At 36.6% G+C, this 23887-nt stretch overlaps 1 protein-coding gene across 4 annotated transcripts in view; it reads right to left on the bottom strand.

Moving 5' to 3' along the window:
- Nucleotides 1-14894: 14894 nt before the first annotated feature.
- RNF2 (ring finger protein 2) overlaps nucleotides 14895-23887 on the bottom strand; it is a 40489-nt gene continuing 31496 nt past the window's right edge. For 3 of the 4 annotated variants that reach the window (XM_079107755.1, XM_079107753.1, XM_079107754.1), the window contains exons 3-7: nucleotides 21697-21857; nucleotides 20674-20889; nucleotides 18457-18729; nucleotides 17168-17339; nucleotides 14895-16702 (exon numbers count right to left, since the gene is read on the bottom strand). In XM_079107755.1, coding sequence (XP_078963881.1) covers nucleotides 16601-16702; nucleotides 17168-17339; nucleotides 18457-18729; nucleotides 20674-20889; nucleotides 21697-21857 — 924 coding nt within the window. In that variant the 3' untranslated portion in view covers nucleotides 14895-16600. Of the gene's footprint in view, nucleotides 16703-17167; nucleotides 17340-18456; nucleotides 18730-20673; nucleotides 20890-21696; nucleotides 21872-23887 lie in introns of all 4 variants that reach the window. The other variant, XM_079107756.1, reaches the window with a different exon arrangement.

The following is a 23887-nucleotide window of genomic DNA, read 5'->3' on the forward strand; positions in this document are numbered from 1 at the left end:
CATATTTCCAAGAGAATGTCTTTTTTCCTTTCTCCAGTTAATGTAATCATAAAGTTCAGTACAATAAAAAAAAATAGGTGAAATGCAAGTTAGTTTTTATAGTGACTATAAAAAAAAACCACTGGATAATTTTTGCCACTTAAAATTGTAACTTACAAATGAACACAATAAGAGGTGTTATTCTTTTTTGTTTACATAATTATAAAGAAAATTACTGTGCAGTGGCTCACCTCTGTAATCCCAGCAGCTCAGGAGGCAGGAGCATGACAAATTTGAGATCCTCAGCTATTTAGCGAGGCTCTGTCTCAAAAGGACTGGGAATGTAGCTCAGTGGTAAAAGTATCCCTAGGTTCAATCCCCAGAAAAAGAACAGAAAGAAAGCAAACCAGCATTTGGATTATCTGATTTACTATTAAACTGAATATCTGTCTCAGATTTTGCTAAATGTCTCAGGATGACATTATGATCAATGCCAAGTTGGATTTTATGCAAGGAGCTTTATATGATGTAGAAATATGGAACTTAGTATTATCTAAAATATATATAGTATATTAATTTCACAAATAATGCACATTTACCCTCCCAAAAAAAAAGTTTAATAGGAAGTAGTTTGAAATTGTGATAAGGTACTATATCAACCTGAAATGGAAATATTTTAAAGATTCCATCAAGTTCTAACATTAGCAACCTTGTTCCCTTAACAACAGTAGTAATTTGGGATACTGCCAATGTGGACAACATTGTAAAGTGACATCAATTGTATCCCCTTGTTAAAATTTAAGGAAAGAGGACTGAGTTGTAGTTCAGTGATAGAGTACTTATCTAGCACTTGAGAAGCCCTGGGTTCAATTCACAGCACTGGAAAAAAAAATTAAGAAACTGTTGTAGGAAACTAGTGTGTTGACTGTTAGTTGCTTATCTTGTTACTCAGGAAATGGGAGAAGTAACAAAAGGAAGGCTTGGGGTTCACTGTGGTGAACTTGTCAAAACTCCTTTTACCATACTGACTTCCAGTAGACTTCTGTGAATAGATGTATGGTGTTCTGGTGCACAAAAATTAGAATTAACTCAAGATCAGTTCAGTAATCCCAGAAGGTCTAGGAATTTCTGCATTGCATAATTGCTCTGGTAAATGGCCACAAGGTTACTTTGGAGAAGATTAAAAGATAAATACATACTACATACTTGTGATGTTATTCAGGGTCCTTTCAGGGATCCAGGAATGTGAATCAGATCAGACCTGGGCTTTGGACAAGTATTGGAGTGACTCAGACCTGTAGTTTTTAGTTACATAAATCAAATAGGACCATGGAGTCTATTTATTTTGATTCTGTAGTTCAGTTGATCAACTATCCTAGGCCAAACTTTGTGTTAGACTCTACTGATTGTCCTGTGAGTCCTGCTGCCTATTAGAGTAACCATGCCCACCTTCCTAGACTAGCAATTAAGTGAACTATGGTCATGTGCCACATAATGATGTTTCAGTCAACAACAGACTGTGTGTGCAATGGTGCTTCCATAACATAATGGAATGGAGCTCTTGCCTAGTGATACCATAGCTAGTGTACCACAGCACAGCACATACATGTGTGTGGTGATGCTGGTGTAAAGAAACCTGTGCTGCCAGTCATATAAAAATAGAGTACATACAGTTGTGTACAGTATATAGTACTTGATAATGATCATCAATGACTGTGTTACTGGCTTATGTATTTATTGTACTATTAATCATTGTTTTAGAGTATTCTCCTCCTTATTAAAAAAAATTTACCGGAAAACAGTATGCCATGTTATGCCAGCAGCAGCTTCATATACTTTGTGTTTACCGAGCTTCTTGATTGCATCAAGAAGCTACTTCAAATGATTGACTTGTACCATCTCAGTTTGTGTAAGTACACTCTGTGATGTTTGCACCACCATGAAATCACCTAGAACATTTCCCAGAATATATCTTCATTGCTAAGCAATGAATGACTATAATTTGTCTCAGACATATTAAACTTGACAGTGCACATTGACTCAGAGTCCATTTCAACTGAAGCATCTCCCATTGCCCTATCTTACAGACATACTACAAGTCTTCTCTAGAGTACTAACACTTTGTTCACCAGGGCTTTTTCTTAATGCCTTGGTAAAGAGGTAGCCAGACTTCTGATGAGTGGTATAGTTAAAGAATCACACACATTAAATCCTCTCCATATAGCACTTCTTTATCTTTCTCTTCATTATATCAATGAATTTCTAGCATTTCACCAACTTAGATAATTTGTTCAAGTTAGCAAACTAAGCCAGAATGTCTATTATAGGTGTACTTGTCTTAGTCTATTTTCTGTTTCTGTAACAGTACCACAGGTGGGTAATTTATAAAGAATAGAGGTCTATTCAGCTCATGATTCTGGAGGCTGGCAAGGCCAAGAGCATGGTGCCAGCATCTCAGCATCTGGTGAGAGCCTTCTGCATCAAAACGTGGCAGAAGGCATCACATGATGAGGGACAGCAAGTGTGCCAGAGAGCTCACTTACAAAACAATCCATTCCCTCAGTACTCATTAATTCATGAGTGGATCCATCCCTGAGGGCAGAGCTCCCATGACCCAGTCACCTGCGAAAGTTCTCCCGTCCAAATACCATTAGCATATAACTCTGGGGATTAAATTTTCAACAAAAATTTGGGGGGGAAACATTCAAATCATGGCAGTACCCTAATATTGATAATTTGATGCAATTTAAAATCATGTTCTTGCCTTCAAGTTGTTATATATGTATTTCTACATGTATTCTCTACATATCAACATATCTGATCAAAAAAAAGTTTTCAGATCATAACTTGTATTTATCCTCTGGGCAATTGCTGACTCAAACTGTATTGTGTCTTTGCAACAGTAAGGGATTGTACAGATAAGGCATATGGGCTTTTCTCCAAAGCAGCTCCTTTAAGTGAGGTTACTAAGGGGTTATGGCCAAGAAAACAAAACATCTCTGGGGTTCCTTCAGCTTAAGGTGAGGAATTAGAGATTTAGGATAGCCACATCTTTCCAAAACTGACTGAGTTCTCAGAATCCTCCTTTCTTGACCAGTGTCTACTCTCACAAGGTCCACCAAGAAAACAATTCAGCCAGTGTGGAGGATCAAACTTTTCCCGCCATCTCAGCCTTAAAGCTACAAGGGGATAAAGTAAACATCTCACAATACTAGACTCAATAGTAAGAATGTGGCTCTCCATCATTAAGAAAGGGAATTCCCTATGCCTAGGAAAATGTTGCACAATCTGAACATCTAAAAAAAAAATGTCAAAAAGATTTTGCCTACAATGACTCATTAGCCATGACCATATGATCCCCTCCAACCTTTGCTGCCAACCTTTGCCACTCTGCAAGAACCAACCCCTCTTCCAGCTCAAGGATCCTTTCCTAACTCGAGATTATCAATAAAGACTATTAAATTTAAAATATGAGCAAATTATAAGTGTGCTATCCCAAAGTATTAACTTCTGAAATCTATACAATCAAGGTGCACTAAGGAGCAAATTTAGATCAGAAACACCAGTGATAAGACTGACTGTGTAAAAAACACCTAGCAAGTGGAGTATTAATTGTAATAGCTTGTATTAATGTGAGAGAGCACTAACCATGTTTCTTGGCAATGCTTATATGACCTCTGGCAGTAGTTACCATCATCATTCCCATTTTATTGAAGAAATAACCACGGCTAACCCAGATTAAGTGATTTATCCAGTGCCATTCAAACTGGCAAGTGAAAGAGCCAAGATTCAGCCTCAGGCAGACTTCAGAGCTCATGCTTTTAGCCACTGGGTAATTTCCCTTTATTAAATAAGGACATGTAATAAGAGCTTAAGAATTTAAAAAGCAGTCCAGTAGAAACATCCAGAACAGAATTATTATAAAAGAATGGTTAACTACTAACATTGTATCTTTTTCATTTCTGGAACTTTAATCAGTATGCTTTCTACTCAATAATTTGTGTATGCAGAAAGCACTGACAGCTTCACTCTCATTTTCTATGGCCCATTTTCCCAGGCTTTGTTTGTGCATCTTAAATGTGCCCAGATCTGTGAGATTTTGCTACAAACCTTCAAAGATGAAATATTCATGTTTCACAGGTAGAAAAAGCCAGACATCAGCCCTTCATCTTCTAAGAACTAAGATACTTTGCTAAGATTGGGCCTTACCCAGGTACAGAAAGGAGATCAGAGTGGTACTGCTTTATTTTCATCTTTTTCTTGTTTTTTACTAAAGCAAGACACATTTTTTTAACAAGTACAATTAATTTTTACTTGAGCCAAGGACTCACTTCCTATTTCTAAATAATACACCAATAGTCCTCTTATTCTTTTTCTTTCTCTTTAGTTGTACATGTAGAATGTATTTTGATACATCATACATACATGGAGTATAACTTCCCATTCTTGTGGTTATACATGATGTGGGGTTACACTAGTTGTATTCATATGAACATTGGAAAATTATGTCCAATTCATTGTCTTTCCCATTCTCCCCATCCAATCCAGTGAACCTCCACTCCTCCCTCCCCTCTGCCTATTGAGTCAGCATCCACATATGAGAGATAATATTCAGCCTTTGGTTTTGGGGAATTGGCTTATTTCACTTAACATGGTAGTCTCCAGATCCATCTATATGCCATCCATAACTTTATGGCTGAATAATATTCCATTGTGTATATGTGTCACAGTTTCTTTATCCATTCATCTGTTGAAGGCCACCTAGGTTGGTTTCATAGCTTAGGTATTTTGAATTGAGCTGCTATAAACATTGATGCAGCTGCCATCACTATTGTATGCTGATTTTAAGTCCTCTGGGTATGTGCCAAGGAGTGAGATAACAGGGTCAAATGGTGGTTCCATTCCAAGTTTCCTGAGGAATCTCCACACTGCTTTCCAGAGTGTTTGCACCAATCTGCAGTCCCACCAGTAATGTATGAGTGTACCATTTTCCCCACATCCTCACCAACACTTACTGTAACTTGTATTCTGGATATTGGCTATTCTGACTGGAGTGAGATGAAATCTTCAGTGTGGTTTTAATTTGCATTTCTCTAATTGCTAGTGATGTTGAGCATTTTTTCATGTATTTGTTGATCAATTGTATTTCTTCTGTGAAGTGTCTGTTCAGTTCCTTTGCCCATTTATTGATTGCATTGTTTTTTTTTTTGTTTTTTTTTTTTTTGTTTTGGTTTGTTTTGGTGTTGTTTTGAGTTCCTTGTATATCCTGGAGATTAATGCTCTGAGGTGTAGGTGGCAAAGATTCTTCTCCCATTCTATGGGCTCTCTCTTCATGCTCTTCATTGTTTCCTTTCCTGTGAAGAAGCTTTTAGTTTCATACCATCCCATTTATTGATTCCTGATTTTACTTCTTGGGCTTTAGGAGTCATATTGAGGACCTAAGCTCACATGATGGAGAGTTGGGCCTACTTTTCCTTCTAGTAGGCACAAAAAGCACAGAGTCTCTGGACTAATGCCTAGCTACTTGATCCATTTTGAGTTTTGTGCAAGGTGAGAGATAGGGGTCTAATTTCATTTTGTTACATATACAGATTCCAGTTTTCCCAGCACCATTTGTTGAAGAGGCTTTCTTTTCTCCAGTGTATGTTTATGGCACCTTTGTCTAGTATGAGATGACTTTATTTATGTGAGTTTGTCTGTGTCTTCTATTATGTACCATTGGCCATCGTGTCTGTTTTGGTGCCACTACCATGCCATTTTTGTTACTGTAGCTCTGTAGAATAATCCAAGGTCTGGTATTGTGATGCCTCTTGCTTCACTTTTCTTGCTTAGGATTGCTTTGGCTATTCTGGACCTCTTATTTTTCCAAATGAATTTCATGGGTGCTTTTTCTGTTTCTATGAAGAATGTCATCAGTCCTCTTATTTAACAGGCATCATCTGTTGAATTTTAACTATGGAATATAAAAGGGATTACTTTTTTAGATTGTTTTTGAGATACATGGTCTGTTTTTCTATGAGATTCCCATGCTTGCTGTATGTGTTTTGCTTTTTGCGTTTTACTCTTTGTATAAGCCTGGGTCCTTTCAGTCTGGAAACACAGATCCTTCACTTCTGAGTCATTTTCTTGTATTGTTTAATAATTTTCTCTTATGCATTCCCTCTTTCTTCCTGAAACTTTTAATACTTAGATTTCAGACCTTTTAGATTTGTAAATTTTTATCTTTTTCTATCTTCCATGCCTTTTAAGAAATTTTCTGAGACATTTTTCACTTAATTGGTTTTAAAATTTCCTCTATCATTCTTTTATTCTCAATTCCTTTAAAAGAGGATCCTGCTTTTAATTTTGAATGTAAGAAATGTTTCTCTGAGATTTTAGTTTTTAAAATTTTTCATTTCTACTGTTTGGACTGCTATGACAAACTACTGTAGACAATAAAAATATTTCTCACAGTTCTGGAGGCTGGAAAGCCTAAGATCAAGATACCAACAGATTCCACATTTGGTAATGGCTGGCTCCTTGATTCACAGATGGCCATCTTCTCCTTATGACCTTACAAGGTGGAGGGGGTAAAGCAGCTCTCTGAAGCTTCTTTCATAAAGGCCCTACACTGACAGGGGCTCTACACCCTGGGTCAAATATGCCTTGGGGATCATGCTTCACCATAGGAATATGAGGTGGGCACCATTAGCCTGTGATGGGACATTACCTCTTTCATCCAGCTTGGGTTGGGTTTTTTGGTTTGTTTGGGTTTTTTTTTTTTTTTTTTTTGGTGATTGTGGCTTGAACCCAGGGCGTTGTGCATGCAAGGTAAGCATTTTACCAACTGAGGTATTTTTTTTAAAGTTTTTATTGTACCTTTTAACAATATCTCACCTTCCCTCACCCCATCTTTTTTTTAGATGTTGATAGACCTTTATTTTAATCATTTATTTATATGTGGTGCTGAGAATCAAACCCAGTGCCTCACACATGCTAGGCAAGCGCTGTACCACTGAGCCATAACCCCAGTCCCTCATCCCATCTCTCTCTTTTTTTTTTTTCCCCTCAGTGCTGGGGATTGAACCCAGGGCCTTGTGCTTTCTAGGCAAGCACTCTACCAACTGAGCTATGTCCCCAGCCCTCTCATCCCATCTCTTATACCCTGGCAACCACCATTCTACTCTCTGCTTCTGAGTTCAACTGTGTTAGATTCCACGTGGTTAGACCATGCAGTATTTGTCTTTCTGTTACTGCCTTATTTCAGTTTGCATATCTTCCAGGTTTATCCATGTTGCCAATGACAGGATTTCTTTCTTTTTTAAGGTTAGATAGTATTCCATTGTGCACACACACGTGTGTGTGTATTTGAGTTATCCATTCATGCATCGGTGTACACTTAGATTGAGTCCTTAGTTACTGTGACTAATGCTGCACTAAACCACAAGAATGCAGACAGCTCTTTGACAGACTTTATTTCCTTTGGATATATACCAAGAAGTGGAATTGCTGAATGATACAGTACTTTTATTTTTTGAGAAGCCATACTCTTTTTCCATATGGTTATACTAATTTATTTCCCACCAACAGTGTACAATTCTTTTTGTGCACATCTTTAAAAACATTCTTTTCCTTTTTAATAATACCTCATTGTGGTTTTAATATAGTCCCCAGTTATTAGTGATATTGAAGTTTCTTCATATATTTGTCTTTTGAAAAATGTCTTTTTAGTTTCTTTGCCTGTATTGGTGAGTTTTCTAGCTATCAAATTCTGTAAATATTTTTTGGATATCAATCCCTTATCAGGCATATGGTTTGCAAATATTTTCTCTCATTCTGTGGTTTCTCTTCACTGTTGATTCCTTCCTTTGCTACATAGAAGCATTTTAGCTTGATGCAACCACATTTGTCTGTTTTTGCATTTGTCCTTTTTTTGGGGGGGGGGGGGTGCTGGGGATCGAACCCAGGGCCTTGTGCTTACAAGGCAAGCACTCTACTGACTGAGCTATCTCCCCAGCCCCTGCATTTGTCCTTTTGAGGTCATATCCAAAACAAAAAATCATTGTTCGGACCAAAGTCAGAGTTTTTCCCCTTTTCTAATAGTTTAATAGTTTTATAGTTTGAACTGTCTTATATTTAAGTCTTTAACCCACTTCGATTTTTTTTTTTTTTTTTTTTTTTTGCGGTACTGGGGATCGAACCCAGGGCCTTGTGCTTCACTCTACTGAGCTCTCTCCCCAGCCCTGAATTGATTTTGGTAGGTGGTGTGAGATAGGTTCAACTTCCTTCTGCATGTGGAGGTCCAGTTTTCCCAATACTGTTCATTGGAAAAGGGTTTTTTCCCCTTCATATGCCTTTGGCATCTTTGTTGAAAATCAACTGACTGTAGATGCATGGATTTGATCTCTATTGTTTGATTGGTGTATATGTCTGTGCCATAGTTTTAATTACTATAGCTTTATACATATTTTTCAGTTAGTAGGCTACTTCTAGCTTTGTTCTTTTTGCTCAAGATTGCTTTGGCTATTTGCAGCTTCCAAGATGCCCTCCTTTATTGCTATGCCAGTAAAATGGAGAAGTAGTGTTTGAAGAAAGACATACTTTTTTTTTTTTTTTTTTTTTGTACTAGGGATTGAACCTAGGGGTGCTTAATCACTAAGCCACATCCCCAGACCTTTTGTTTTTTGAGACAGTATCTTGAGAAAAATTGCTGAGGTTGGCTTTGAACTTGCAGTCCTCCTGCCTCAGCCCCCCATGCTGCTGGGATTCCAGGTGTCACTGCACCTGACCCTTCCAATATTTCCTTATTATTCCTGATAATACTCCTGTATGTCCTCCCTTTATGGTGATCTTCATCTCAATATCAAAGAGGTGTGCCTTCCTTCAAACACCACCTATTTGGTCCAAACAAGGGGTCAAAGGAATTATAGCAGGTTTAAAGGCCTAATCCCTGAGGACCACCTCTGCCCGGGCTATTGCTACAACTGAGGAAGACACTGACGCAATTCCATCGGTTGACTACATCGAGACCTTGCTTGGGCTTGAAGTGATGCCAAAAAGGAGGCGCTCCTAAAGGTGGTTTCTGAAAAACTATGAAGTTATTGGAACTGCAACAGCAAATGCACAACTGTTGAAAGGAAAAAGAACCCCATGAGGAAATTTACAATGAATGGTGTAGGAGAAACTTTTTGGGCAGTGGGGTGGGGGTTCAGTGCTGGGGAGCAAACACAGACCTTATGCGTACTAGACAAGTGTTCTGTCTAGTTCTCTGTGTGCCCAGCCCCAGGAGAAACTTTTGCAGATCTCAGCAAGCTCCGAAGAGTTTGAAAACAGATTCAAACACCAAAAGGTTTTCATTAGTTGAGAAAACTGTTCCTGTTACGTTAGCTGCTTATAAGCAAATCTACAAACTCCTATGGACATATTTTTCAAGAGTGATACCTAAAGATGAGCCTCAGGCAGGTCTTTCAGGAGGGATTCCAGAAGGCATTGCTAATGTAGGTTACAGCTCCATGCTACTAGTGTCCCTAAAGACCTTCCAGTGGAACAAGTGATGGATATGGAAGACAGTGTTATCCATGTTCCTGACCCTATGTAGGCCTAGTCAATGTGTGTCTTGGTTTTTAACAAAATATTAAGAAGTTAATGAAACATTTTAAAAATAAAAGTTCATAGAACAAGGATATAAAAATATTTTTGTATAACTCTAAGCTAAATGTTATTACAAGAAGTGAAAAACCCATTTGTAAAATAAGATGCTGTTAATAGGTTCACTACTGGAGAAAGAATTGATTTAGTAGAGCCCAAGTGCAGTGTTTATAAAGCCTACGGCAGTGTACAGTACCATCCTAAGCCTGCACATTCATCAGCCGGAGCTGTTCGTCCTGAAGCCTCCATTCACAGTAAATACCCTACAAAGGTGGACTTTTTTTTTTTTTAAACAAGATCTTGCTGTTACCCAAGAGGTTTTCAAACTTATGGGCTCCAGCGTTCATCCCACCTAGGTCTCCCCAGTAGCTAGGCTATTCAACGTGCATCACCACTCCTGGCTTATACTATATTTCTGCTGTATCGTTTTTACCTAAAAACTTTAAAAACTTATCAATATATTTCAGCTGCCAACAGTATTTAGTACAGTAATACTGTTTGCAGTCTAGGTGCTGCAAGCATACCACATGGCCTAGGTGTTCAGTAGGCCATCCTATCTAGGTATGTTTTGTTTTTTTCACTGTACATAATTGGAGTACAACTTTCATTTCTCTGGTTGTACACGAAGTACAGTCACACCATTTGTGTAATCATACATGTACATAGGGTGATGATGTTTGTCTCATTCTCTTTCCTTCCCCTGCCCCCTCCCCACCCTTCATTTTCCTCTACACAACCCATCCTTCCTCCTTTCTTGCCTCCCCCCCATCATTATGTATCATCATCCACTTACCAGAGAAATCATTTGACTTTGGTTTTGGGGGATTGGCTTATTTCACTTACCGTGATATTCTCCAACTCCATCCATTTTGCGGTGCTAGGGATTGAATCCAGGGCCTTCAGCTTGTGAGGCAAATGCTCTACAAACTGAGTTATATTCCCAGCCCCTATCTAGGTATGTTAATACAAAGAAGTCACCTAATTGTGATTTCTTATAACCTATCACTATCACGAAACAACTGCACTGAATACAATTTTCTTTTATATCAGAAATAGAAACTAAAACAGTTCATTGCCTGTCCCCCCCCCAATTCCTTTTGTTGAAGCCCTAACCCCCAAAATGATGATACTTGGAAGTGGGGCCTTTGGAAGGTAACAAAGTCATGAGCGTGAGGGTTCTTATGATGGGATTCCCTGTAGGGTAGGAGAGACCAGAGCTCACTTGCTCTCTACCAGCTGAGAAGTGGGAAGGAAGCTATTTGCACACAATAAAGAGGGTCCTCATCAGGAACAGAATCCACTGGCACTTTAATCTTGGACTTCAGAACTTGGAAAAACATTTTCAGCCATCCTGGCCTATAGTATTTTGTTAGAGCAGCCTCTAACATTAACATCCCATTTATTTCAGCTATTCAACTACCTTTACCAGTGCTATTACTTTGTATAGATTTGTTATTACCTAATGTCCTTTTACTGCAGCATGAAAGACTTCCTTTAATATTTCTTGGGTCTACTTGTGAGATTGTTTTTGCATGAAAATGTCATTTGTGGAAAATTTTTACTGGTATAAAACTCTTGACTAATTGGCCGCTTCTTTCAGCCTACTAATGTCCATGGCTTATCATATGAGTTTTCTAATGGAGGATCTTTTGTATGTGAACTGCTTTTCTCTTCCTGCTTCAAAGATTTTTTTCATGGCTCTATTTATCAGTCTGTTGAGCATTCTGTATGTGCAGTTGTTTTTCATTTAACTCAAGTTCCTGGCAATTATTTCTTCAAATATACTTTTGCCCATTTCTTTTTTTTGGAATTCATGTTCTATACATTAGTGTACTTGGTACCCCACAATCTCTAATTGCTAAGACCATTTGTTTTTCTATTTTTTCCCCAGACAGGATATTTTCAATTGACTAGTCTTCATTATTTCTTCTGGTACTTGAAAAATGCTGCTAAGACCCTCTAGTGACTTTTTAACTTTGCTTATTTTTCAATCCAAATTCCTATTTTTTCATAATGTCTGATATTTTTTCCATTTGTTGAAATATTTCTCCACATTTAGTTTAGACATAATAACCTGTTTACAAAAGCCCACTTAAAAGTATTGGTTGGGCCAGGCACAGTGGTGCACACCTGTAATCCCAGTGGCTCGGGAGGCTGAGGAAAGAGGATCGTGAGTTCAAAGCCAGCCTCAGCATCTTAGCAAGACCCTAAGCAACTCAGTGAGACCCTGTCTCTAAATGAAATATAAAAAAGGGCTAGGGATGTGGCTCAGTGGTTAAGTGCCCCCATGTTCAATCCCCGGTACCCAAAAAAGGGGGGGAAAAAGTATTAGTTGGATTAAGACCAACATCTGAGCTTCCTTGCAGATGCTTCCCTATTCCTTTGTATGTCTTGAAAGTTTTTGTTTAATACTAGTCTTTTAAAATAATATGACAACTCTGGAAATCAGAATTCCTTTACTTCCAGACTGTTAATTGTTTTTGGTGACCTTCCTGGGCTACCTTTGCAAAGTATGCATTTTTGCTGTGTGTGACCACTTAAGTCTGCTTCATTAGCTTATTTTGGTCAGTGTCAAAATTCATGTTTTTTTCCCCCACGAAAACCCTGAAGACTGAGCTTTGTGCATTAAATGAGCTGAATCGGATCAAATAAAGACAAGCTCTGGAAGTAAAGCTTTCCAAACAGTAAAATCAAATGGTGACAACTGACATGAGATTTCTGAAGAGTTAAAGTACAGTACTTTGGGGACTCCAAACTTAACTCATATGGGGGAGATTCAAGCTCCCTCTAGTGGTCGGCAGGATGATGGTTTCACAGCTATCATAGGTGGGAGAATGCACTTTCAAGGTCACCCTAGAGTTTGAAAATAGGATAGGGAAAATTAAAATACTACAAAACTTATGTTCTCCCAATCGTTAGAAGTGTTTGGTTAATTCTAGAGTTCTGAAAAGGCTGATTTGACAACTTTTGTTGTTCATGTTGCTTTTTAAAAGATCCTCATTCTACTATTAACAGAAAAATTCTTAAATTTTTAGCTACAACTGCACACTAATTAAATTACTTTAATGATGCTTATAAGATTAGCATGCAAAAGGTGTGTATGCAGATATATGCAAATATTTCTAAATAGACTGCCATGGAAATTTAAGAGATGCCTTTTCTCATCAGTCGTTTCATCTATTTTATGGTTGAATGAATCATGAGCCTAAGCTTTCTCAAGTTCACAGGGAAATGTTTTCTTCATAAGCTTCAAAGTATTAGAAATGATAATGTAAAATTTATCCTCACAAGGTTCAAAGGATTGAAAATGGTAATGCAAAAACTTATTACAAATCCACAGTAATCAAAACAGTGTGGCACTGGTTTAACGACAAACAGACCATTAGAATACAAAGTCCCAAAATAAAAACTCTCAAATACAGTCAGCTGACTTTGAATAAGGGTGCCAAGACCACTCTGAAGAGTGAACTAGTCTATGGCTGGGAAAACTGGATGTCCACATGCAAATGATTAAAGTTGGAGCCTGAACTTTCACTGTATCCAAAACTCAAAAAGGATCAAAGACCTAAGTGTAAAAGCTAAAACTATGAAACTCTTAAGACAAAAACAGGAAAATCTTCATTATACTGGATTGCACAATGATTTCTTCAATGACACCAAAAGCACAGCCAACAGAAGAAAAAAAAAACAGATGTGCTGGACTTCATCAAAATTAAACATTTTTGTACATTAAGGATAACTGATCAAAAGTTTAAAAAAAAACCCCACAGGATGGGGAAAACATTTGCATATCATAAAATAATTTCCAGAATATACTAAGAACTCCTACAACTAACACAAAACTAATTTAAAATGGGTAAAGGAGCCAGAGCACCAATGATCTCAGCTCCGTGGATGGCAGAGGCAGAACTGCTTGAGCTCAGGAGTTCAAGGTCAGACTGGGCAAACAGTGAGACCCACATCTCAAAAAGTAACAAAATGATAAAGCACTGGGCATGTAACTTGGTGATAAGAATGCTTGCCTACTATGTACAGGGCCCTAGGTTTGATCCCTGGCACCAGGGTAGGGGTGGTGGTGGGAGGAGCTAAGGATTTGAATACACATTTTTCTACAGATGATACACAAATAGTCAACTAGTACATGAAAAGATGCTCAACATCAAAAGCTATTAAGGAGGGCTGGGGTTGTGGCTCAGTGGTAGAACAAGTGTGAGGCCCTGGGTTCGCTCCTCAGCACCACATATAAATAAATTAAAGGTATTTTTTTTTTTTTTAAGTCATTAAAGAAACATAAAAACCACAGTTGGAGGACACATCCATTTGATAGTTATAGGATTACTATTTAAAAAAAAAAAAAAGGTTGCAGAGGATGTAAAAAACCACAACTCTTATTCATTGCTAATGGCAACGTAAAATGTTGTAGCCACAGGAAAATAATTTGGGGTTCCTCAAAAAATTAAAAAGAACTACAGTATGATCTAGTAGTTCCACTCCTACCTATATACCCCAAATAGAAAGCAGGAACTCAATTTTATACTTACATAGTAACGTTCATCATAATGTTACAACAGCAAAAAATTTCATTAATACATGAATAAACAAGATATAGTTTTTACATGTTATTATACAGTCACATAATGAGGGGGATGTTTATGTAGAGTGATTATTTACTGTATGCAATTTCTGTTTGGAATGATGAAATGAAGTTTTGGAAATAGATAATGGTAAACATCACACCACACTGTAAATGTATCTCATCACAGTGAACTAGGAATGGTGGAGAGTGCCTATAATCCCAGCTACTCAGAAAGCCGAAGTAGAAGGATCATTTGATTCCTGAAGTTTGAGGCCAACCTAGGCAAAAAGCCAGATTCTGTCCCCACCCCCACCCCCCAAAAAAAGGGCTAAAATGGTAAATTTGCTTATGTATATGTTACCATAATAAACTTAAACCCAATAATGTATACAAAGGCCTTTTATCAAGTTTGGTGAGTCACTTGGGCCAGTGGTTATAGAAATCATTTATATTTATAATCCCAGGGCCAGTAGTGATGGCCAACGGTCTATCCTCCCCCACCACACACACACATACACTCTCTTTCTCAATATTCTATCAAATACCTATAATTATATCTTGCAAAGTATTACACATTCAATGACTCTACTAATGATGCAAACAGTTTATGTCCTCCCATACTGACAGATAAAAACACATACATTCTCTAAGCACAAAGCTTATAGTCACAAATAACCTTCTGCTTAAAGACAATTTCAATTAATAACCACAATGGGAATTTAGTTATTTAATGCAACCACTAATCTAACACGTCACCAATAAAATCTAAGCAGATTTACCACAAAACCTGGGTTATATTCATTGGACATGCATTAATAATCTATACAACTTAACATTATACCAGAAAAAGAATTTATAAAAAGTTCTCTTAATTTTTGGTGGTTTTCAAATTTCATGGCACAATTACCAAAAAAACTGTAAAAACAGATTTCAAATATATTCAATAAAACAGTAAAAAATTGAATAAGCCTTTAAATTTTCATACTCAAGATTTAAAACATCAAGCTGGCCCCAATCTGTCAAAATTGACAGATAAATATTTACAATGACTAGACAGACTTCAGTTACAATGGTATTGGAGGTCTACTCCCTCCTTTTAAAACCCTTTGGGGTTAATTTCTCAATGCAAACATGTCTTTGTAAATACTGTGGATAATATAAACTTCAAAACGTACCTACAATCAGGACAGGGATGAAAAATAACACGTAAGTCAATCTTTTTTCTGACTTTTTAGCATAAAGCCTTCTGGCTCCCAATCAACACTGTCCCTTAAAATGAAGTAAGAGTAGAATGAATTCACCCTGTAGTGGCTGACATTCTTCTACAGAATTACCTTTCGCTATTATCAAAGCAGGGCTTGAGCTCCATTAATCTGCTTCTACAGAGTATAATTAGCAGAGCACCAAATTTATAAACTGGTATAGCAACTCAAAATGCTAAATAAGGACTTTTCAAACAGAAGCAAACCCATTTTTTCCACATGCCATGTTGTTCTCGAAGCTTATGTGGCTACCGATAAAAGAATTAGGGAAGCTTTGAACATATCTTGTACTTTTCATCAAGGTTAAAGTGCAAAATATCTCCATATTTCTGATATTTTAATAGAAGAAACATCAAACACATAATAAAGGAACTAAAGTGACAGTAAGAACTAATACAAAAAACTTTTAAATAAACAATTGAGGACTACATATTACTATCAATTTAATTTTTCTTTCTTCAGTGAAATATGTCAATGACCCATGTTCTCATAGAACTTAAGATTTTGATTCTCTTCCCCATGACCAGAACACCTAAACTTACAGGGAGGAAAAAAAGGGGTGGGAGGGTAACATTGCATGACAATGGACACCAAGTTCATAAAGAACCTCTTTAAAAATGAGATATTATGGAAGAAAATACCATGAAAATAATAATCCTATGAGAATTGTTTTTAAGCACAGTAAGTTTGAGCCTCAGTCTTCATGAAGATACTACAGTTTGTATAGAAAACTATAAATATACAAGACTCCAAGGAAAAAAAGTCAGAATACATATTAACAATCTGTAGGCCTAAAAAACTTTTGAGGGGAGAGGGAAAAGGATGGCCAACTGAATCTTGACTTAAGAATGCAGGACTATGAAAAATTCCTGGGTCAAAGGTGCTCCCAATGTAACCATACTTTGTGAGAGCACACAACTTAAGATATAGTCTTCAAAGGAAGGCAAAATTACTGAATGACTATAACTATAGTCCCTTCCAAAAAGTCAATCTTAAATTAAGGGGAAATGATTCTAAAAGTGTAAACGAGTCTGGCTCAGAAAAAAAAATTGAACAACATATCCAAGATCTGTCCATAAAAGTAATGATGGTACATCTTTAATATTAAAGAAACAGGCTATAAAAAAGTTCAGTCTCAGAATTGGTTTTTAAAAGCTCATTTGTGCTCCTTGGTGGGCGCATAATAAAGTTCCATGGGTTTATTTACTTTCCAGTACTTCTCACTGACCAATTCCAAAGAAAAAGAGCCATTTAATACCTAAAAGGAAAAAGGAAAAAAGAAAAAAATTATAAAACCTGTATGAAGCACAATAAGTGAGATGGAACAAAAACAGAAGTCCACACAATCTTTTATTTTTTTTATTTTGGTACTAGGGATTGAACCCAGGGACACTTAACTAGTGAGCCAAATCCCCAGCCATTTTTATTTTCTAATTTTGAGACAGTCTCACTATGTTGCTTAGGGCCTTGCTAAATTGCTGAGGCTTGCTTTGAATATGCAATCCTCCTGCCTCAGCCTCAGCTAGTTTATAGGCATGTACCACCAAGCCAGGCCCTCATTTTTTAATCTTAGGAAATATAAAAAATGAACTACCCTACTGCTATTTTTCTTGGGGTCTCAGGATTGTGTACTGTTTTCTTAGGTCCCACCCCACAACTCTCCACTCAGTTGGTCAACATGCTCCTATTATTTTATCAACAATCCATTATTTTAAATACTCACAGTGAACTGGCCACTTGCTGTTGCTATATAAATGGTATACTGCTTCTCACTGGCTGTATCAAGGTTCATCTGATTTGATTCTCCCTTGCTTCGAAGTTCTTCTAAAGCTAACCTCACAGCCAGATACTTGGATAAGTGATCAACAGTGGCATTACCTGAAGTCTTTATATATCTGGAAGAAAAAGTCATTAAAAATTTAATTTGTAGAGTACATTGAGAAAAGTGTATTTAAATTATGTATTATATTTTTAGAAAAGCTAATGTAAAATGCTAATGTCTCAATTATTGACAAAGTAACAGAAATTTGTTCCTCTATTAATCTAAAACTTTCTTATTGAAAGGTACAAAAGAAAGTACACAGTATCTGTCAAGCCATGAAAGCTCTACCACTCTTACCTTTTGTAAAAAGTGACAAAAATCAAACAGAAATACACAAAGTACTACAGAAAGTACAATATGCCCTTCCACCCCAATGATCAAGATCTGCTGGCTATAGCAGCAAGAGGAATAAGAATAATATTGGCAAATTGCTTATTGTACAAGATTTAGAATTTCTGGTTTTTAAAACTGAGCACAGAAGTTCTAATCTTGGATTTTTTTTTTTTGTACTAGGGATTGAGCTCAGGGGCACTCAACCACTAAGTTACACCCTAGCCCTATTTTGTATTTTATTTAGAGACAGGGTCTCACTGAGTTGCTCAGCACCTTACTTTTGCTAAGGCTGGCTTTGAACTTGGATCCTCCTACTTCAGTCACTTGAGCTGCTAGGGTTACAGGCATACGCCATAGCGCCTGGCTAATCTTGGGATTTTTAAAAGCATTGTAATGCTATTTAATTGTTCAGTCAATGACATTTTATCTGCAACCACAGGCAGGATGCTGGGATAAAATGGCAAATTCATCCTTGCAGCATAAATTTTAAAAGCCTACTGTTACCTGATATTGTTAGAAAATGTGGGTGGTCCTTTCTCCTCCTCTACCTAAGAGGGTCCTTCTTTTCACATGTGCAACTTTGGGTGGGAGGCACATGAGAAAAGTAACCACAGAGGATGTGTATAACCAAGTTGAACCCTAACAATGGATTGACAAACACTGCTTCTACTTCTTACACAAAATTGCTCCCCACCCTTTTAATGGGGGAGGGTGGTGTTGAGGATCAAACCCAGGGCCTAGCACATGCTAGGCAAGGCTCCACCACTGAACTACAGTCCCAGTCTTGTACAATCACCTTTCAACTCCAAATCAAACATCCTGGATTCAGACAATCTAAAACCAGCCCATACATTTACCTTGTCTGTGCACTGTCATCTTTCTCCATAAGTGTGGGATGAGGCCTGAATACTAATTCAATTTCACTAGCACCATCCATTACTGGATCAATTGCCACTGTTGCATTGTTATTATCAAGTTCAAGCCCAGAATCATCAGATGTTTTGGTCCGTTTGTTACTAGGGCCTGCTTCCTGATTGCTATGTGTGGATGCATTACTGCAGTGTGAACTGTCACCATTATCTTCTGCTCCACTGCCATTTTCAATCTGTTGTTTCTTGCCTCGCTGTAATCTAGTTAAGGAGAAGGGGGAGAAAAAGAAAAGAATGAATAAAATTTATATTTAGGTCTTTAAATCACAGAATATGAAGCATGTTTGCTACTGAACTTCAGAATTCTAAAAAATTTGGTAAGTAAATTTGGTGAGATGGATAACATCACTGTTTTCTACATGTCCCTGAAAGGTCTAGAAAATCTCACCATATTAGTGATTCAAACAAATGTGTCAATTCACTTTTATACTGATAAGTCCTTATTTATATTTTATTGTTTTTATGAGATTATAATTCTAAAGAAAGGCATGATTCAAATATGAAAATGTAAACTCTCAGGGAAGTTATTTATGTCTCTTTCAGGTGTAAATTAGAACATTCTTTTTTTTTTTTAATATTTTTAGTTGGCAATGGACCTTTATTTTATTTACTTATTTGTTTCTATGTGGTGCTGAGAATCAAACCCAGTGCCTCGCACATGCTAGGCAAGCGCTCTGCCACTGAGCCACAACCCCAGCCCAAATTAGAACATTCTTAAGCAAATAAAATAAGAAAGATGGCTATTAGCACTAGCTCCCTGGCGACTTCCCTCAAAGTCTGCTAATGCAATGTAAATGAGGAAAATGGGACAGATACATATGCAGTTCTCTAACAAGCTCAAATTCTAAAGCCAATTACTGGGCAAGGAACTTTGTGTATATAATCTCCTTTACTCTTCAAAACAACCTGGCAAGGCAGTAACATTTGCATCAATTTGTAGTTGAGAAAAGTAAAAACTGAGTTACAAAGTTAAATAAATGCCAGGAACAGAACTAAGATGTGATAACAGACCACATTCTTTCTACAATATTGCCTGTTTCTACCTGTATATGCCAAAAAGAGAGAGAGCGAGAGCAAGAGAGAGAGAGAATATGAATGAATGAAGAAAAAGAGGAAAAAACGACATGTACTTCTAAGATTAGAAATAAGGACTAGCCTACAGATTTAAAAAAATGATTTAAAAAAATCAGCAAAATCCTGCTTTTAAGAATCTATGGATCATCTCAAAACTTTTAAACCAGACTGATTAATGCATTACAGGACAAAATTATGATCCAAAAACAAACATATACAGTGGAATATTATTCAGTCTTAAAAAAAGAATGAAATCTGGTCCCTTACTGTCATATGGAGGAACAAGCTGAAAACACTGTGCTAAAGTGAAATAAACCAGTCACAAAAAGACAAATACTAATTCCCCTATATGAGGTATCAATTTATACAAAGTAAAAATGGTAGCTACCAGGTGCAGGGCGACGAGGGGAAATGGGAAGTTACTGTTTAATTGGTACAGCTGCAGTTCTGGAAATTGGTTGCACAACAATATCAATATAATTAGCACAACTGAACTCCATATTCAAAAATTGTTAAAAGAGTAGAAATTTCTTAAACTTTTTTTTAAGTTATAGATGGACACAATACCTTTATTTTATTTACTTTTATGTGGTGCTGAGGATCGAACTCAGTGTCTCACACATGCTAGGCAAGTGCTCTACAGTGAGAGCTACAACCACAGCCCCGAGACAGTACAATTTGTTTCATGGTTTTGGGGGTTTTTTGGTGTGTGTGTAGTGCTGGGGATTGAACCCAGGGGTGCTCTACCACTGAGCTACATCCCCAACCCATTTTTATTTTTTATTTTTGAAACAGATTCTCAACTAAACTGCGCAGGTCTTGAACTTGTGATCCTCCTGCTTCGGTCTCCCCAGCATCTGGGATTTGGGGCATGTACCACTGCTCTCAGCTAGATTCTAGGGTTTTAAATGGAATACCCTAATTAAGCCTAGAAGCATATATTATATTTTAATATAAAGTAATCATGTGGAACTATGATTTATTACCACATTTTACACTTTTTTGAAAAGTAAATTAAATATTTAATATTCAAAAAAAGGGCTACCACGTCGGGCTCTCTTTCCCATTTACCTGTTCATGGCCTGTATCTTCAGTCCTTCCTCAATGCTGTGACTGAGTGCCTGCTGATTATTGTGCTTGTTGATCCTGGCTAATACTCTCTCTTGATGAGCTTCATACTCATCACGACTTGGATAAATTTTGCTGATGAGTGCATCAAAGTTTGGGTCTGGCCTTAGTGATCTTTTGGAAACTAGCTTTTTCCGACAAGTAGGACATTCTTTGTTGCTAAATAAAAAAGAGGAGAGAAAGTGTAAATAATGCTAGTATCTTGAGCTAAAGACAAAAATATCCAGTTCTCTATAGTACAGTTATCATCTTTACTAACTCACAGAAATTTAAAATGATTAACCTGAATTTTCTTGAAAATCTAACCAGTAGGTAAGCAAAATTTTGGAAACCTCAGCCACGATCACTTACAAAAAGAAAAATTTCAATACTTTCTAATAATTTAAATACAACCATTTTAAAAATAAAAATATTTTATCCTCCTGCCCCTTCCTTTTTCTCACAGTCCTGGGGATTGAGCCCAGGGCACTCTACTACTCAACTACATCTCCAGCCCTCTTATTTTGAGATAGGGTTTCAACAAGTTGCTGAGTCATGAATTTACCATCCTCCTGCTTCAGTCTCCTGAGTCACTGTGATTACAGGTGTGCAACACAACACTCGAGTGTCCTTCCCTAATTTATATTTCCCCTTTTTAATATCCTTACCATACAACAAGAAATTACCTACTACTTATTTACAGGTTATCAACTTTTTTCTTGGAATAACACTTTCATGTGGATATTATTTCATATATTTAACAAACAGAAAAGCCATGGTTTCATGTTTTGTAATTTTCTCAAAATAAATACCTACCCTATGAAACTTCTGAAATTATATGAAATCAACTATTTCCAAACAAATATTTGCCAATAATTAAAAACTAGACTTTAACCAAATACTTTTGGTAGGGATATATTTCCTCCAACTGGAGAGAGCCCTCTCATAGTACAATTTAAGTTCACAGTATAACTCATTTCAACATACCCACTTCTAAGGGCTGTGATAATACAATCTGCACAAAAACGATGCAAACACTCCTTTGTAGTCATGGTGTTCTTCAACATATCCAAACAAATTGGGCACATTAATTCACTGTGTAGACTTCTAGGTGAAACCACAATTTCCAAGCCATCTGTTATTGCCTCCTGTAAAAGAGTCACTTTAAAATTGAAGGCTACTTAATTTTTTAAATTATGGACAAATCTGAACATATAAAAGAACTGAAAATGACAAAAATTAACATCGTTGTATTAATCACCCAACTACTACCATTGTCAACTCATAACCAATCTTCTTTCAGCTATAATACAATCTTCTTATTCTCAACACTACCACTTCATTAATGTTTTTATTTTAATGCTAAAGATAACAATGTATACAAAAGATTTAGTGGTGAGAAATTACCCTAGTATGATTAAAAAGCACACATTTGAATATATAACTAAAATGCATATATCGGAATTTGAAATCATATACCTTAGCTCCAGTTATATTAATTAGTTCTGTACCTCTAAATTCTTATTTGACACTGTTTTCTTACCTGTAAAATGAGGATTAATCAAACTTTAAGAATTCTTCCATCTTCAAAAATTACACTATTTTCATAAATTCTCTTTCATGCTACCCATTAAAATATTTTAAGGTTCCAACAAAAGTACATACTGATTTATAAACAATTTAATAGGATTTCATTTTAAAACACTTTTCAACCTCGAAAAGTCTTATCCTAAGAGCAATTTTATAAAAAGTGTTCAGGTTTTCAGGCTAACCCACAAGCTGCTTTAAACCACAACACATCTGAAGTATATGTATTACCGTATGTAACTGTCCCTAACTGTCAAATTATCTGCAAAAATGCATTTGGAATTCCAATGTAGAACTCCAAGATGCAGTTCCTGGTGCTGCAGAGTGATTAGTGAATCTACTTGCTTTACCACTACCACTAACCAGCCTCCTTACAAATGGCACTAAGAACAAAAGACTACCTAACTCAAAAGCCACCAATATCAGCTCTGAAGGACTAAGAAAAGTTCTAGAATGGTGGGTAGTAAAAAATAATATAGAAGTTACAAGTAAGGATTTTCCAGCATGCTACAGACACTTCCTGTTTCTACTGCTCTCCATCCTACTTGTGCTTTCTTCAAAATGACCAAAAATCAGTCATTTTCAAGCCAAGACAGCAATTACAGATATTGTCCATAAAGGGCCCAGGTAGAATATATTTAAATTTACAATAATAATTCTATTATCAAGTGACTATTATGTTTCAACCTCTCTAAACAAAGTACTGTCAGCATTTTACTTTACTTAACCAAGCATTATTTTTTCAGTATATATTTCTATTTTTAATTGACACATAGTAATTATACACAGTTATAGGGCACAGTATGACATTTCAATATTTGTATACAATGTATAACAATAAGATCAGGGTACTTAGCACATCTACCACTATCACCTCACACATTTACTTCTGCGTTAGGAACACTCAAAATCCTAACATACAAACTGTTGCTTTAAGAATTATAACCTCTATTTCATAGATGAAGAAACTATCACTATGATGATGACGCAGTTATTATCAAGTCTATTCTCCTCTCCCTCTTTAGAACGTACCTAACAAAATCCAATTCTGGACAAATTCACTACTCAGAGTTGAATTTGTACAGGCATAGAGCATTGTGGGGGCAAAGAAAGAGGAGGACCAGAAACAAGGACCAGAATGCTATTGTTAAAAATTTCACCAGCCTGAAATGGGCATTCGACACTACTCAAACTAGTTTTTTCTTTCTCTGCACTATTTTATACCTTTTCATCTATCTACAGACACTGTTCTAACTGCAACAGATTACCTTACATCATATTACATTAAAAGAAAGCTTCCTCACGTCCTCTTGATCAAACCTATAAATTATCTTCTCTCTTATTTCAAGAAGAATTATGCCTCTTCCTATCAAAAGTAAATTTCTTCATTCCTTCTCAAAGATACCCATCTTTGGATTATTTTATTTGCTGTCAGGCTTCAGCAGTCTCTCCCTCTAAATCAGCCTGAGACATTACTATCTCAGTGGGGTTGCTGCATAATGAAATGTGAATCAAACACTCTAGATATATTCTAGAATGTGCAAGAAGCAGCAGGGAAAGGGGCATTCTATCTTAGAAAACAAAAAATTGA

Source organism: Sciurus vulgaris (assembly GCF_902686455.1).
Source record: "Sciurus vulgaris genome assembly, chromosome: 12".
Classification (NCBI taxonomy): domain Eukaryota; kingdom Metazoa; phylum Chordata; class Mammalia; order Rodentia; family Sciuridae; genus Sciurus; species Sciurus vulgaris.